Raw genomic sequence first — 17,603 nt, forward strand, 5'->3', positions numbered from 1 at the left:
AACGGTGCCCGGAGCTGAGCGGGAACACAAGGGACGAGCAGAGGGAGCCCAGAGCAGGAAGTCCCTGAAGTCCCACACATTCACCCATGGCTCCATCACAGCCATCCCAGATGGGCTGAGGCTGCTGGGGAATCCATCTTTTTTATTTCTCTGGATGTGTCTCTCTGGATTTAGCAGCTCACCACATCATGCTCCCCCTCTCCTCTCCCCATCTCTCCCCCACTTTGACCTCACACCATGAAACTGTCAGAGTGAGGAAACAGTTTGAGCTGAAACATTCATTCCACATTACGTGATTCTAGATTAAAGGCAGGAAGCATTTAACCCTTTGAGAGTCTTTCCCCTCATCCTGGGATGCCTTGGCTTTCAAACTCCTTACAAACCACGTGTAAGTGGGTGATGAGCACTGTTGGTTTTTAGATGTCTGTTCTTGTCTTACCAGTGGCTCTTCCCAGAAGCCACAGCACTGGAATTCGGGAGTGTCTGGACTTTGCAAACTGAACATATTCTACCAGACCTACTCAAGATCTTTGATTCTTCCAGTGCTAAGATGTATTTGCAGTGTGGCAAAAATGTGCATTTCCAAATGTATAAAGAGATGAACCTCTGGATCCATGTGTTTCACTTCATTCCACAGTCTGAGGTTCAGAAGTACAAATGGCTAAAATTAAAGCTACAAAAACAGATAAAATGAGGACTTTCAATGATTAGCACTCAGGATTTAGAAACAAAACTTCTTGCTTTCTTTAAAGCTGCCTAATAAATAACTCTCACAGAACAGCACTCACATGTAAAATGTATCATTTCACAGGCCTGACACAAATATGTATTCTGGGCTTTAAAAGTTGCTCTTTTGGCAGATTAGGGCTCTCCTGAGAGCCAGCTCCTGCTCTCCAGCACAGACTGATGAACACTTGTCAGATATATTTGGTATCTGGTGCTAACTCTCGGGTTCTGCACTTCATAGGTGGTCTTGGCAGCTGAAAGGGTGGAGGAGAAGGACAAGTCCAACCCTCCATTCCCAGTGTTTGCACTGGGAACAGCAGCACCATGGCAGTCCTTCAGGAGCAGAAGTGACTCTGACATTGGCCTGATGGAAGCACATGTGCTGGAAGGGGATGAGGACGTGGGGTTTTCACCACTGCTTCCAAGGGATGTGGATGGGAAACTCTCATGGCTCTCCAGGCCTGGATTCTGGGTTTCCTTTTCAGCAGAGCATCCCCAGATGTATAGTTCAGAGAAAGAACATTTTGCTTCAGCCTCAGAGAGCTGATAATTCCCAGTAACCTTCCTTTGGGCATTTGGAAAGTTCCTACAGATGTTGACCTCTGCCACCATTCCCAGATGGAGGGATTGGAGCACGGACTGTCGAGGCAGAATTGCCACCATCCCCTCCTCTATATCCAGCAGCACCACCAGCCTGTCACCTTTCCCAGAGCTTGAGGGAGGGTCAGTCTCCCTTGTGGAAAATCAAAGGCAGACAGGAGAGTAATTCAAAGATTGGATTCCTCTTCTATTCCCTGATCCCACTGCTCTTTGCTGACAGTCACAGAACTGCTGGGGTGTGCCTTGTCCTGATGAGTAAAGAATGAAGAGTCTTGTTCATTCAAAACCACAGAGTCAGGGAATAGTTTGGGTTGGAAGGGACCTTAAATCCCATCCAGTCCCTCCTGGACTTGGCAGGGACAGCTCCCACTATCCCAGGCTGCTCCAAGCCCTGTCCAGCCTGGCCTGGGACACTGCCAGGGATCCAGGGGCAGCCACAGCTGCTCTGGGCAATCTGGTGAAACACCTTTGCTGAAGAGGTGTTTGAGTTCAGGTTTGAGTTCAGGTCCTCAATAAATGCAAAGCTTCATCAAAAACAGGGAATCAAAAGAATAGGCTGTTACATTATTAATGTAAGGTTCCAAATTAGCTTTTTCATCATGGCATAGGAAAATATTGGGTTTTGAAGTGAAATACAGTGCAGAACAGCGAAGAGTGGTGGCCTCTGCAAGCATCTGGAAACCTGGATCACAATCAAAAGTGAAATAATTCAGCTCTCTCTGTGAGAGTTCAAAGGCAGCCTCAGAAAAAACCCAACCTCAGCTTATCTGGTGAGCTTTCTAACCATCAGAGAAGGTACAGAGTGTCTCCAGATTCAGCACAAACCCCCCTTGTATCTTTTCCAAATGACCAGTTACTGATTGTGAGTGTTCTGCATTACTGGCCAGAGAGAAGAAAAACGTCCTTAGGAACAGTCTCCACAATCATCCCTCATAACAGCACAGACATGCATAGTTCCACCCATCAGCCCTGGAAAATGTGCAGCTTCCCCTGACCTGCTGGAGGGGATGGGAAGTGTCTGTGTGATGAGATGCAGAGGCTCCGTCTTGAAACCCTTTTGGATAAGAGGGAAAATGTAAAAAATGTATCTTCTAAAGAAGAGAAGATTGCTGTGACAGCTCCTGAATGAATTGGATCCCAGGGTTTACAGCCTATCAGCTCAGCTCTCTGCTTCATATTTGGTGTTTTTCCATCTGTAGGAAAAAGCATTATCATTTAGGATGAACTTTGTCCACTTCATGACAGATAGAATTATTGCAGCAGCTACAGATGAAGGGAGATGAGAAGTGGGTTTGGTGCATCATTTTCCATGCTCCTGTTTATTCCAAAATCTTCAATAATGGGCTAAAATCTGACAGAGCAGAAAACCACCAGCTGTTCTGAGCTGCTTTTCCAGTTGCACAGCTGCTTAGAGAAGAGAATCTGTCTGATTAAACGGAAGGGATTTCAGAGAGAGCAGCAAAATTTAAGAACTGAACAGGTTTAAGTAAGCAATGACTCTGCAGCATTAATAAGCCCAACATTGTAAGCACAAAACAAGGGGAGGAAATATTGGGCTAAGCCAGTGAGAGCTCTTGGGGAGAAGTGGCAGAAATTCAAAGCACAGAGCTGTAGCTGTGCTTTAAAATGCTTTAGGTAAATAAGGTCAAAAGACTAAGTAGATACTCTTCTTTTGTTATAAACTGTGCTTGGAGTTCAAATATTTGGAAATAAATTTTAAACTAGCCAGCATAAGTATGTTTCTAAGGCAAAGGAAGAAGAATTGCAGAAGTTTTTGCTTGCTAAGTGAAATGAGAACAAAGGCATGAATGGAAAGGGGCAATGAGGGCAGAGAGAGCCAGTGAGAAATTATCAAAGGAAGAGTCTTGCTTTGTGTCCATTAGTGATAGATTGGATCATCCTCTCTAGCCCATTGGCCCTGCTTTTGAGCTTTTAAAGGGAAGCTGGAGATCTTTTTTCAGTTTAATTCCGTGGTTTTCCTGTGTGAGCCCCAGAGGAGACAGGCACAGCTCAGCAGAGCTCTGAGAACCCATGAACATGAAATATTAGCAAGTATGTCATTGTGTTCTGCAGGCTCAGCAAGCACAGCACTGGGATTTTGACCCCAAATCTACTTTGCCAGTGGGCAGAGGGAAATCCAGCAGTAACAATCAGCTGGCAGCCATCCAGCTTGCCTTGGAAAACAATTAGACAACTGTTTTCTGATACAGAGCAAGTTTCTTCTGATGTCTCAGAAAATTATTCCTTCTTCATTTGTACGCCTGACACAAATCGTGGGAGCAGCCAGGTACTCTGGATACAAATATTTCTGTCTGAGCAGTTCCCTGAAATCAGAACCTGAATATTCTGGTTTTATCCTCTTCTCCAGGTAGATGTGGATCCAAACAACAAAGGAGTTTTAAAGGAATGCAGAAGCAAGATGTGAGTTCAGATGTAAATATTCCAGCCATCCCTATGCAAATGGGGGCAATTCCTTTATTTCTGCTTGGTGATTCTCTCCCAGGGATGCTGAAGTGGGTGACAGCTATCTGTGACCTATGGGCAGAGTAATTCAGATTAAGGGATCTGGCCAAGGTGCAGCTGACAGGAACACAGAAATAACCATTAAGAAACATCTCCAGTGGCTCCCAAGCCTGCCTTGGTGTCCTTGTGAGCTGCCAGCCTGTCACTGAGACTTTGCTCAGTCCCCAACACAGGTGAAATTTAAGAGACTTTTCCCAACTTTTAATTACATTCCTGTGCAGCACAGCTCACTGTGCTTTGTGCACACCTCGAGGGAGGTGTAAGGTCTGAGAGTTGTTGTAGAGAGTTGGGAATTAATTATAAAGGACACAGGGTTGGAGTTCCTCTCAAGTACTTGCTCAGCTGTGTAACCTTGGGGCAAATCACTCAACTGCTTTGTGCCCAAGTAAACCCAGCTGTAAAACCATCTTGAAAACCAGATGGTGCACAAAGATTTAAAATGCTCAGGAGAATGATGAGGGATGAGGAAAAAAATTTGAAAGAAGGAATTCTACAGTTCACTGCTGTTGGTATTGATTCCAGCAGAGTTAATCTGGACTAAATCAATAGAACTGAGAGGAGAATTTTCTTTGATATCCAAAAATCACCCCACACTCAAATCTTTGTTTTCCCTCTCCCCTCTTGACTTTGTGTCAGTACTTTCTCTCTAGAGGGTTAATTTTAAACCTTCAGTAGAATAGATGTTTTCCCCTGGCAGCCTGAAGTTTCTAATTCAGGATCAGGTTCTACATGACTAAACTTTGATCTCGTACAGGATTATTTTTAGGCACTTAATTCTATAGCATTCTTTTCTCCCTGCTTTTTGTGCTGCCCTTCAGCCTTGCCTCTGGGGCACAGTGAAGTGTCCTGGGGCTCAACTGCTGCACCCCAAATAAAAATACTGAGCTTTATTGCCTTCTGTAGATGGTTAGTCCTGGCTTGAAACCAGTATTTGTACTCCTGGTCAATTAACAAAGGAAATACTAAAGTTTCTGTAGCAGAATAAATGTTTGCCACATGTTAATACCTAAGAGAAGATTTAAATGTTTCATTCTTTTTTGGCTTTAGCCAAAATGTAGATTTCCCCTCTCCCCCCTCCCCCCAGGAATGTGGGAATACTTATTTGCATAAGGAGTATTTCCTTACATAAGGAATATTTCCAAAGCTGGGAGTCTTAGGTTGTAAGAAGGGAAAACAATAGATTTCAGTGTAAACAAGGAATATTTAAATATGGGACACATAAAGAAGCCATTTTATTCACTACTGAGGGAAGACCTTGCATGTTTTTATTAATCACTAATGAAACTAAAATATTGACAGGTTTGAATTTTGGTGACATTGCTTCCCAAATTAGAAAGGATTTGAGCTGAAGGAAGTTGCAAACAAATCAATGTCAGCAATATGTCTCCAGCAAATTTAGCCCTTGTTATGCAGTACTGGAGTGGCAAAATTGTTAATTGCTATTCAAAATTGATGACCATTTTTCCAACACAAAAATACTTCCATTTCTGTGTGTCTTGCAAACTGTTCTATTTCTTGTTATTGAATTTTTAGACCCAATATTTGAGCCATTGAATCTCTAGATTCAATATTTGAGTTATTGAATTTCACATTCAATATTTGAGCAGTGCTATTATTAATTTAAAACATTGAAATTCCATGCCATAAATACCAGAATGCCTGGGATGATTAATGAAACTGCTCAAATACCAAATTTTTAATTAAGCATAAGCCAAAGTAAAAATTCCCTGATATAATTTGAGTCCCTTTTTGGATGATCCAACTTTTCCTCTCCTAATACCACTTGAAACTGAATTTAAAACCAGGTGCAAAGCATTTGTGGGAATGAAAGACTCTTAAATGAATCAGAACACAAGACATTCTCAGATGAGCAGCTGTGGAAAACAATAAATAAAACAGAAAGTGAGCTGGAGATAAGGCAAATCCAGGTGATAAAATCATGGCTAGAGCTGTCTAATATAGGGAAATGAAAAATACGAAGTACATGTTAAAGCCCTGAGCTATACAAATACTCATCAGACTCCATTTCCATTTTTGCTGCTCCTAATGAGGAAAAGGTTGATTTAGCTCAGTCTTGCCAGATGAAACTGCAGCTGGGAGTGTTTTTCCATATCCATCAAACTCGGGTTTCCCTCCAGTGTCCCTGAGTATAAATCACTGAGCTTGACTTCATTTCATGTTCTTTGAATTGCTCGTCTGCTCTCTTTGAAGAGGAGCTTGGTGCATCATGAATTTTACATGGTCCAAGCCCGTTCCTCCCCATGTCACTGAGAACAGAGTGCTGGCAGCTCCCTGTGTTGTTGTTGATTCCATAAATCAGTTCATGGGATGCAGCCCCAAATCCTGGGACGTGCTGAGGCACAACCAGACGCTGCCACTGGGATTTGTCCTGACAGGCTGGGATGCTCTGGGAGCTGTTCAGGGAAGCCTGGGTTTAACAACAAACACTCAAACAACAAAATAATGAATTCCCAAAGCCAAAAATTTCAGGCATCATAAAACTTTTTCTTCTTAAAAAACCCCTGGACAACCTAATGATGTAAATATGTTTCGTGTGAAGGCTTTGTTTTTTTAAAAGCGTTTTGAACTTGAAGTCTAACTAGTCTGGGGAAAAAAAATTAAGAGTTTTAGGTGACCTCCTTGGTCTTGATCAGTGAAGCCCATTTTTTGGCAGGTTTTAAACCACTCTGATCTATTTTTCCCTTTTGCCATGTAAGAAACCTTCAGAAAAATGAGAAATGCCATGGAGAAACTGACTACAGAACGCTGCCACAAGTTTGTATTTAGACCATATAATCACCTTCAGAAGCAGTCACTGTGCTTTTAAACAAAAATAATCTGAAAAAAATAGGGATTTTTAAAAAAATCTCCCTTTAAAGAGACACCGTAAGGCTTAAATTTGCATATGAACAAATCTCTCCCCATTGCTCAGAACTCTTTCTTTCAATTATTAGTTTTCACTATTTATGCTCTTCTTATAAATGAGTTAATTCATTTATTTTCCAGTCTTGCACTGAAGCAGATCTGGTCCATTTTTCTTGCTCAGTACAGCTCCCATCACTCTCCTCATGCCCTGCTGTAATTCACTGTCTGTGTTTGGGACCACAACCATCTCCAAGGGAGTCACATCTCTTAAAAGTAGGATTTCATTATTCTCATTAACAAAACCCACTTTTTAACACCAAGATATTTGACTGCACCCCTTTCCAAAAAGAAATAAAAAGATAGAATGAATATGGGACGATTTCAAAACCACAGTTTTGAAATCCTTGTCCCAGAGAGCAAATTCAGCGAGTTCCTTTGCTGAACGAGCAGGGGCTTTTTGAGGAAGGTGTGAAGACCAAACAAAAGAGTCTCTCACAGGACCTGAGAGTCTCTCTCACAACCTGATGGCTGAACTGATGCCCCTTTTTCCCAGCTCGTTGCCTTTTTACCCAGGCCTCCAGAACACAATTCCGGGCGGGGGCATCAGAGCGTGGTGGCAGATTTGCCTTTGGAAGTCAGAGCCTGCTTCAAACGCCTCTTCAAGTCCTGCATGTTGGGCGACTTGGGCCGCACCAGGTGGAGACCTCTCCTCTTCTCGCCGTTGCAGCTGCTGCTGCTCCTGCTGAGCTCCTGGCACAGCTGCTGGAAGGCCTCGTGCACGCCCTCGCAGCTCTCCCGCGCCGACACCTCGCAGTAGGTGCCGCCCAGCTCGCTGGCCAGCTGCAGCCCCTCCTTGGAGGAGACCTGCCTGGCCCGCAGCAGGTCGCCCTTGTTGGCCATGAGCAGCAGGGGGATGTTGGCGTTGGGGTGGATCCTGCGGATGTGCTGGTGCAGCGGGCGCAGCAGGCGGAAGCTCTCGTAGTCCGTGATGGAGAACACGAAGACGAAGCCGTCGGCCCAGTAGATGGAGCGGTTTATCTGCTCCTGGCAGCAGATGATGTCCGTGTCATCCTGCAAAACAAGGGGATTTGCACATCAGGAATCAGCCCCAGACAGAGCTGGATTTGAGCACGGGACTGTTTGTTAATGGACTCCCAGAAACCTCTCTGGAGGTACCAGGGAAATTCACGGTGTTGGTAGCACTGTGCTGGCTTGTCCAGCCTGGAGAAAAGTAGGGGGATAGAATAGAAAAAAATAAAGATGGTGTGGAAAGTAATCTTACCCCTAAGGAGTTACAGCTGGGCCAATTATCAAAGAGGAGGAACAGGCCTGACTTTAGCAGGCCACAGCTGTAAGCAATGGGAAGAAGGGTGCTATAAAAGAGTGGGGTGAGTGGTTGGGAAGGGAACTGGAGTCAGTTGGCTGCTTTGTGAAGAAGAAAGAGCCAGTGCTCTGAGGAGCTGCCCAGGAGAAACACTGAGAAGTTGTGAAACTTTTGTGATAAGGAGACAGTAGTATGGAACCCCTGCAATGAGATGACAACAGAAAAAAGAAGATTCTGGTGGGACCTGGTTGTCACCATTAAGCCAGAAATGACACAAATTCACTCAAAGGCTGGTTTGCAGGAGAAGAGCATTTAATACAAAAAACCCTCCCTTTTATAGGCAGATTCAACACATTCTACTTGACTGGCTAACTAACAAAGCATCCTTCTCATGAACAGAAGGACAGAAAAATACCACCTACAGGTTGTTTATACTAACAAGTTACCATCGTTTCTACAACTCCCTAAAAAGTCTCACAAGTCCACAGTGGGAAAACAAAACCCATTTTCTCGCTCTCTGACCAGGCTGTTGCATCCACACCTGGTCACTGTAGCCAAGTGTGGGCCAGGCTCTACTCCCAGGAACAGAACAAGAGGAAACACATCACTGCACCAGGGGAGGTTTAGGTTGGATATCAGGAGGAGTTTCTCCATGGAAAGGGTGGTCAAGCATTGGCAGGGGCTGCCCAGGGAGGTTTGGAGTCCCCATCCCTGGAGGTGTCCAAGGAATGTGGCATTCAGTGCAAGGTGGGGCTCAGTCATGGGTTGGACTCATTCGTCCTTTTCCAACCTCACTGATTCCCTGATTCTCTCATCCCATACTGCAGAAAAGCAGTAATGGGGAGTGGAGAGGGGTCAGAGCAAATTGTTTGAAGAGAAAAGCCAAAATACTGCTTTGAAAAGTTACTTTTGAATTCTCTTCTCCCCAGCCAGTTGGAAACTCATTCTCTTATTATGGAAAAAAACTGTGATAGGCACAGTAAGAGCACTAAAATTCCACCAGGTTTGTCACAGCATGACAAGTGAACTGTTGTCCCCCCAGGTGACATTTAGGGCTTTTTCAATTCTTTATTCAATGTCTCCATGGACAGAGGCTCTCACTAACTCTGTTAGGTGAAGCCTGTCAGGTTTTCCTGCCTTGCAGGTCTCCAGATAGTCAGAGGCAAAGTTCTTTTGAAAAAAAGCAATTGGTTACCAAGAACTAATGACTGGAACTGAAAATCAGCTGAAACCTCATTGGTAATTTGTGGAGCAGTGATGGGTTCATATCATTTTTTTTCTGGTCACACATTTCTTGAGTCCATCACCCCTCCTATTTAGAGCCCCAAGAACCACCAGCTCTGGGCCTACAAAGCTGAATACAGCACCGTGGGCATGAAAAGAGACCAGCTCACTTGTCAGGATGAAGCTATTTCCAGCTAATCCTCTCCTCTTTGTTATCCTGCTAGGACAGGGATAACCCAGCCAGAGAGGGAGATCCCTGCTGCAGCCTGCTTGCTTTGGAAGAACTGTCACTCCTGTCAATATTGCATTTCTGCAACATTGTAATTTTTTAAAATATCCTTTATCCTATCCTTTTTTAATATCCTTTATTTATATTTTATATAACAAGCATATTCTGTGTACAGCTCTTCATAAAGCTGGTAGAAATTGTGTATTTTAAGGGGAGTTCAACATCATAAATAGAGTGCTCAATTTTTTATTATTGTTGCTAAATTCTACCCAAGAAATTTCCATCAGCTTCAGTAAGACTAATAGAAAGCACATTCCATTATCTATTAATCTATAGAGCACATATCTGCCATTCACATTAATTCTAACAGAATTTAGTGCTCAGCACTCTCCCCAAACAGATCACTTTTATTTAGACCTAAACATGAATGATAAAGCCTAACTTCAGAGAGCAGAGGTAGAAAACGAGTAAAATGATCAGTTTCCTTCTGGTAGATCAGACAGTAAAAGAAGAAACTACTGACAAGCTCTTCTGTGAGGAGGAGGAAGCAGAATTTCTGAAGGATCAGAGTGTAAATTAGGCCTAAAGTTTTCCCCAGGAGTTCTGCCAGTCAAGTGCCCTTTGTAAATATTTCATTATTGCCCTCAGAGACACTGGCTCATCACACCTTGAGGTTCTTTGTCCTTGCCAGCTCACAGCTAAAGCCTGACATTGGTTATCAGCTGCTCTTATCATTCCTCCCCAAACCCCTCAAACCCCAAAGCAGAATGATGCAGAGGGATCCTCCCCAGCAGGATGGGAACCTTGTTGGAAAGGTTAATGAGAATGAACTCCAGCCAGGCTGGGGCAGGCTGTGGGAAGAAGGGCAATTTGCACTGTTGGGGTCTGGGTTGTAGCCAGTCTGGGGATAATTAGCCACTCTCCATGTCCTGGAAGCCTCTTTTCACCAGCACAACCCTTTCATGGCAAAAAAAAAAAAAAAGGAACTAATTGCACTGGCAAGCTTTGAAAATGGGTTTGCAGAAGGTGCACATTCAGAGAGCCCTAAGAGCAGAAATTCTCCCTCACTTCAGCTAGGCCCACCCAGCAGTGAGATGGATGGATGGATAATCCCAAGTGGAATGCTTTATTCAGGAAATCAAAGGTTAATGGGCTACTTTTTAAATGGAAATCTCTGCTCCAGAATGAATTTTGAAACACACAGGCTTTTGCAGTGTATAGGCCAAGCAGCAATGAATCACCCAACAAAACCACTCATCTGCTTCTGTTTCTCTCTTACAATTTCACATTTCTGGGGGCTTGAATCCTGAGGGTTTCCACATGATTTCTTCCTGGAACACTGTACTCAGCCTGCAGAGTGCAGGAAACTCTCTTCCTTAAGGATTTTAATAAAAAATCCAGCCCTTTCTCCGTCTTAACCTGTTCTGTCCCTTCAATTATTGAAGGCAACAGACACAGGGGGAAATAAGGGTTTCTGTGGGAGATCTTGGAACAGCACAGACCTTGGACTGGGACAAAGAAAATGAAACTCCTTTCTAACTAATTTTAAAAAATTTCTGACTAAGCAACCTCAGCTCTAGGCTTGACTAAATTTTGTGCAGCTCTGGGGTCACTGGACTGTAGGACACAGCTTTAAACAGTAAAAGAGCATCTATGTGGTCTGAAAACAGGAGTTAAATTATTCCAATCCTTCCCTTTTCCATGGGACAGTAGAGAGAGGGGATTCCCTTTGTTCAGTGTTTATCAGGCAATCCCAGTGGTGCCCAGTCACCCCCCAGCTCCTCTCTGCAGGACAAGCTGGCAAGGCCTTTGTGCTGGTAAATCCCACTTGAATATTTGGAGAGCTTCCACTGCAGCTTTTGTTTGCTTCTGAGTGTGCAGAGCAGACGAGGGCTGCTGCCCTCTGCTCTGTGCACCCAGCTCAGCAGAGTGGGATTGTATCAAAGCTTTCCCACTCCCAGGCAGAGAGGCTGGAAATGGAACTTTGGAAATTGGAGCTTTGCTTATTCCCTTCTGTGAATTCAGGGTGGAAGAGTCCCATGGCACAGAGATGCACAGGTGGCTCTGTGCAGGTAAAACAAGGGTGCAGAGCTGTCCAGGGCAGCCTGGCACACGAGAGAGAGAGTGGTGTTCCCATCCTAACATATATTGGCCAAATCTAAGTCTAGTCTGAGGTTAAGGCCACACCTAGAAGTTCAAGCTTGGTGGTGCAATGAGAATACCTGATTTTATCATGAAATCTCTGCTGTTCTGTAGGAACTAATAAGATTTCCACCATTCATGTAACCTCAAATTTTACTACATTTCCTGTTGCTTTGACACTATTTTCATCCTCTTGTTCTGTACGTGAAGCAGATCTTCAAGGAGAGACAGCATAAATCCTGCTTGGAAAAATATTTCTAGAAACAGGTTTCTGGTAGAATATGAAATCTAGAATGTAACAGAATCATGAAATCATTAAGATTGGAAAAGGTCTTTAATATCACAATAAAATTATAGAATCATTAAGATTGGAAAAGGTCATTAATATCATCTAGAACACTGATAGAAAAAGGAGTGTGATAAATGCTAACACCTTAAAAAAAAAGAAATTAATTACATTTAAAACCAGAGTAAGGAAAGCAGGGCAAAGCACCATAGCTGGAAATGACAGCTGCTGTGAAGCCTGGCCCCTTGGAAAGAAACACTTCTCTAAATCTGAGAGACTTTGGGTGGGGAGGAAGGTCCAAGCTGAGCCAGCTGGGCCTCTGGGCAGGTGGCTTTCCTGCCATGCAGGGACAGAAACCACTTGACAGAAAATAAAATAATGAAGCTGTTGGCAGGAGGGAACCAGACTGTGATTTTACTGCTGTTTAGCAATGTGTTGGAAATAAAATTGTTTTAATTTTGGCTTACTCCTGAAGGAGCTTGATTTAACACCTTCAAGAGCTCATTTTGGTGGAGTTTAAGGTACCTTGATTAGTCTTGGGTTTGAGCCCAGGTATTTTCCTGCTGCTAAGCAGAGTTAATTACAGATGGAAGTGCTGGCAATAAACATAAGACAGAAGTGTGTTGAAAAGCACAGAGCAGTTGTTTTACCTCCAATGAGACAAAGGGAGTGTCCTGCACCTGCAGAGAGATCTGCTCCCCATCTATGGTGAACTTCCTGGAATACAAAGCACCTGGGGGAGAAGGAAGATGTCAGTCAGGACTGTACCAGGGAAGCAAAATGACAAAGGAAAGGTAAAATGGGACTGTGGAAATCCAGAGCTTTGAGGGTCAGGATGTGGAGCTGCCTGTAGGAAAGAGACTGGCCTGGAGTGTTTGTGTGGCTGTTTGCTCAGCAGAGTGGGGCTGTGTTTGCTGTGTGGGGACATCTCCTGAAGGCACAGCCAGCCTGGGGGCTGGGAAGGGCCACTCAGGATTGAGTCACACACTCCAAGTGGGCACATCAATCCCACTCAGGTTTCCAGTCCATACTGTCAACTTTGAACAGAAGTGCAGTTCACTTTTATAATCACAAAGACATCCAGGTGGGGTTGGTGAAAGGAGTGTTTCCTACTGCATTTTTCTGAATGCCTTTAAAAAAGTGCTCCAGTTTTGGACACAGAGTGAGTGACTGTACACAAATCCCCCAGGTGTTCTTTGGGGTTTGTGTGATTTAGAGCTTGGTTGAAATCCCCAAAGACTGGACACTTTAAACCTGACTTTGGTTAATCTGGAGGACACATATTCACAGCCAAGTGCCAGTTCTACTCACTTGGGCCTGATCTAACCACTGCTATCCTGGGCTTGAACTTTGTTACTGTAGCTGAGGTAAATGACAATGAAAATTTAAGTCTTGATCTTGTGAACTCTCTGTGGTTGTGACAAGGACAGCTTCAGAGGTGGCTGTCATCATCATTTTTCTTTAGAACTTAAGTCACGTGGGGCTGTGATGAAATGCTAATCCACAGCTGTTGTGTACAGCCCTTCTGTCCTGCCCCAGTACAATTGTCACTGCTGCCTCCAGAACAATGTCAGATGTGGAGAAATCCACCCACTGGGGAGCAAGGAATTCACATTAACAGGGAGCCCAGCTAGTGACAGTAATGCCCTCACTTCTGAAAATCAGCTTTGTTTCAAGGAAACAAGTAATTTTATTCCAGTGGAAAAGAGCCTCAGCTCACAGAGCATTTTCAGCACAAAGAAAATTCAGCACTGAATCCCACATTATCATGTTGTGGTTTAATGCTGTGAGGGGATCCAGCCCTGGTGGGATTTGGTTTGTATTTAAAACCAGCCCTGATTTAAAGGTGTAAAGGTGGTTTTATGAGAAGACACTGCACACCTGCACCAAGACCAGACAGCCCCATGGTCCCATTCCATGATGCCCTGCAGAACAAAGAGCAGGTGCTGCCCCTGCTCTGCCCAGTGATGCCTGGCACAAGGACAAGCAGGGCTGAGTGACCCCAAGGGCAATCACTGCCACCTGGTCCTTACTGCTGGAATATTCACCCCTCCTGCAGCATGGCCATGGGCCTGGGAGCTTAATGGGAAAAGCATGTGGCTCCCAGCACTGCTCTGGCAGCAATCACTGCACAGCTCCCAGCTCTCACTTGATGTACAACCTCCCAGAGAAGAGGTGACAGCAGAAAAGGAGCAAAAGTGCAGCCAAGCATCAGGGTTACTCGGGGTCAGGGAGGGGGAGCTGGAAGGAGGAGCTTTCAGAGTGCATTTCCTCAGATCAAAGGTGTCTTGTGCTGCTCCCTCTTTATCCTGAGTTCAGCAAGCATCTCCAAAGTGAAGCATTTTCTGAATTCTGCCCACTTTCACCCCAAAACTGTGAGGTGGCCAATATATGGGGTGTGCAGTAGGGGTGGGCATGGGGGGTACACGGATCCATCCTACAACACTGGCCAAATCAGCCAGCGTTTGACTGGAACAGTTGACAGGAACACACCCTCTGGATTAAACAAGGAATGAATGGTTGCTTTGCCTGTCTTATGGAGAGAAGGTTTCAATTTCAAGGTTTCCCTGGTTATAATAGCCCCTGAAATAAGGGGAATGCACAGAAAAGGTTCTGAACTGCATTTACACTCCTCAGAATTCCTCTGCCTTCCCTGGGGTTGCAGGGGGAGCAGCATTGGGTTTCCATGGTTTAGTTGATGTGTAGGCTGTTCCTTGAGCCTGTGTTGTCTCCAAGCAAACCTTTTACTCTGATCCTTTTCCATCAACTTGAGGAAAAAAAAACAGCTGAAAGGATCATAAATAATGAGCCTTTGATTTATTGCTTTCATAGCTCAAGGCTATTAACTGAAAATATGCACCTTATGGACATCTAACACCACTTGGCTTCCCTGTAACATGCACCAGCCACAAACCAGAGAGGATTTCTTTCCCAGCTCCCTGCAGTGCTGCTGGGGAGAGCAGAACTCACCAGTGTTGGCTTCATAGTCCCCAATAAATCTCTTTGTGAGGAAGCGCACGACCAGGGCTGCAAAACAAGGACAGAAAGGTGGGTCCTTAGTGAGAGAGAGCCCTGAGCCATCCTGCACAGCTCCTGAGGCATCTCCTGCAGGAAGGAGTCTCACTGAAACCAGGGTAATCTCTGCATTGCTCACATGTTGCTCTGCAAGTGCTGCTCTGAACTCCCACAGACAAAGATCTGGGGCCAGCCTGGGATGCCCAACACAGAGTTTTTCACAGCTCAGTTTCTCACAGCTTGTGTTGGAAATGAGCCCTGGGATTCAGGAGGTTGTTTCTCTGTGACTGCAGGTAAAACAATCTGTCCTTTGCTCTGAAATAATTTAGGAGAAGAGTAATAAGCCAGTAGACTGCAGCTAATCCAAATTTAAGCATTTTCTGTCATGCAAGAAGTGAGGCTGATGGATGGAATGGTTCTTTCCAGCCTTAAAACCTCTCACAAAACCCATTAGTGATATCTAATCACACCCAGCAAACAAACTCCATGTGCTCTGCACCCTTGGGTCATGCTGGAGCACCCTGGCTTCTTATTCACCTTAACCTGAGCTGCTTTCTTAAACTCTTTGATAAGAACATTTTCCGTTTTCTGCATAAAACATTTAAATCCCATCATGGCAACAGTAACTTATATTCCTGTGGTGCCTTGATCTCAGTAGATTCCTAGTAACTTGCAACAACACTTAATTACGAGTTAAATAAAATGTCTTATTCTGCATGCAACATTATTTTATAATAAATTTCATTTCAAGCAATAATTTTTCTCAGTGGTACTGGGTCATCTTTTAACACCATTAAATGAAATTGCCTGTGCAGCTGTCTTCAAGAAACTATTTAAAAATAATATGAAGATGTGGCTGCTTCAAAGCCAAAACAAACATTTTGCTGAATCCCGTGGAACCACAGATGTAATAAATCAATCTGCTTTTCATAATTCCTGAAATCATGGACCAGATATTCAACAATGCTCTCTTTACCCTCTTTTCTTCCCCTCTCCTTTGGAGAATAATAAAGACACATCTTGTACGCTGTGATTTGTCTGCAGAGCATAAAACACTTACAGCAGGAGGATAAAAGCCACCTTTTGGGGTGTGGAAATTTAGGTATAGTTAAATAATTTGCACAAGAGCAGCTAGGAGCCTCTGTGAGCACAAAACTCGCTGTTGGCTCATGTTGGCTTCTCACACACGGCTTCTCACACATCCACAGCAAATCTTACAAATTCTCCTGCGCCTTTTCTTAAAAAAAAAAAAAAAAAAGAAAAAGAAAAGCAAATTGAAATAGTTAAGCTGCGGTAAATTTCGCTAGTTCGGGTGTGTCTGGCAGCGAAGGGAGAAGGAAAAAGCGGGGCACACACCTGTGCCTTACCTGTCTTGCCCACGCCGCTGCCGCCCAGCACCACCAGCTTGATGATTTTGTTGGGCGCGCAGTCCAGCACGGGGTACTCCGGGATGGGCAGCAGCAGGAAGTTGGTGGAGTACTGAGACATCGTGTGCTCAGGGATGAGAAGCATGCCAGAAGGGATGGCTGCTCAGCCCGGGCTGCGGGAGAAAAGCAGCAGCGCGGCTCCGCGCCGCCCGTCCTCGCCCGGCTCTCCCGGCAGCGGGAAGCGCTCTCATCCCACCGCAGGCGTTCTCCCGAGGAACGCGAGAGCGCCCGGCCTCCCGCAGCCGCTGCCTCGGCTCAGACAGCGGCTTCGCAGAGCCGAGGGGAACTTTTTGATCGGCCCCCGTGAAAGCTGACTCCGGCAGCCCGCAGCCAATGGCGAGGGCAGCGGGACATTCCTGCCCCGGCCCCGAGCGGGCCGCGCCTGCCGCCCCTCACGGCCCTCCCCTCACGGCCCTCCCCGGGCCTGCTCCGTGCGCTGCCCCGGCCGCCTGCTAAAACCCAGATTTTGGGGCTTTGCAGCCGTCACGGGAGCGCTTGGAGTGCGGCGCGGTCACGGCCGTGCTCTGCTCTAATTCGGCTGTGAATAAGCCGGTTCTGCCTGTCCGGGTCCTTGGCCCTTTGCGCGGCCCCAGCCCCGCGCTCTGTTGTTCTCCCCGCGCCCTCCATTGTGTGCTGCCCCGCAGCCCGTGGCACCCCGCTCTTCAGGATAATAAACATTTCCAACCCCCCTCAGAGCTTTCGGGCAGCTGTGGGATATTCCAAAATCCCAGCTGACATCCCGTGAATCCCCCGGGATACATTTGATCTGGTGTTTTGTGAGTACTGAAGGGCGGTAGGCAGCGTTGGGGTGGGACGCTGCGGGCTCTGCAAACGCGGGGAAGGGAATTTGGGGCTGCTGACAGACTGGGGCTGGGCGGCTTCCAGAGGGAAGAATGAGGAGAGAATGGCTTCTCTAGGAAAACTGACTGTGGGGTTATAGGGCAGCTGGCGGGGTCTGTGGGATGACAGCCTGAACTGAACACTGGCTACAATCAGCTCTCAGCTCTCTGGGATAGCAGGGAGGGAAGAACACTGGGGAGGGAGTGACCCAGATAAAGCAGAACTGCAAATAATACGAAACAGATGTAAATTAAACTTTAAAAAATAGTGCAGTTGGAGCATTCATCTTTGGAAGGCTTCTCAGAAGGGAGCAGAGGCGAGGCTGGGACATGGACTCTGTCAGGCTGTGTGGGAGATGTGGATGGGAATGGAGAGCAAGATAAACTCCCAAGGCTCTTGGAG

At 45.4% G+C, this 17,603-nt stretch overlaps 1 protein-coding gene across 1 annotated transcript; it reads right to left on the minus strand.

Moving 5' to 3' along the window:
• Positions 1-5,351: 5,351 nt before the first annotated feature.
• Positions 5,352-16,559, minus strand: LOC311157959 (ras-like protein family member 11A-like). The gene is made up of 4 exons (XM_084213039.1): positions 16,302-16,559; positions 14,890-14,946; positions 12,570-12,652; positions 5,352-7,785 (listed from the first exon to the last, which is right to left on the minus strand). The coding sequence occupies exons 1-4, from the start codon at positions 16,444-16,446 to the stop codon at positions 7,318-7,320; spliced, it is 753 nt and encodes a 250-aa protein (XP_084069165.1). The 5' UTR covers positions 16,447-16,559; the 3' UTR covers positions 5,352-7,317.
• Positions 16,560-17,603: the final 1,044 nt, after the last annotated feature.

Source organism: Fringilla coelebs, assembly GCF_963513975.1.
Source record: "Fringilla coelebs genome assembly, chromosome: 11".
In the NCBI taxonomy this organism is placed as follows: domain Eukaryota; kingdom Metazoa; phylum Chordata; class Aves; order Passeriformes; family Fringillidae; genus Fringilla; species Fringilla coelebs.

Coding starts and splice junctions, on each gene's coding strand:
- LOC311157959 (XM_084213039.1), bottom strand. CDS start 16,446: ATGCTTCTCATCCCTGAGCACACGATGTCTCAGTACTCCACCAACTTC. Junction 12,653..14,889: donor GGACTATGAAGCCAACACTG/GTGAGTTCTGCT, acceptor CTTCTCCCCCAG/GTGCTTTGTATTCCAGGAAG. Junction 7,786..12,569: donor CTCCCTTTGTCTCATTGGAG/GTAAAACAACTG, acceptor CTTGTTTTGCAG/GATGACACGGACATCATCTG.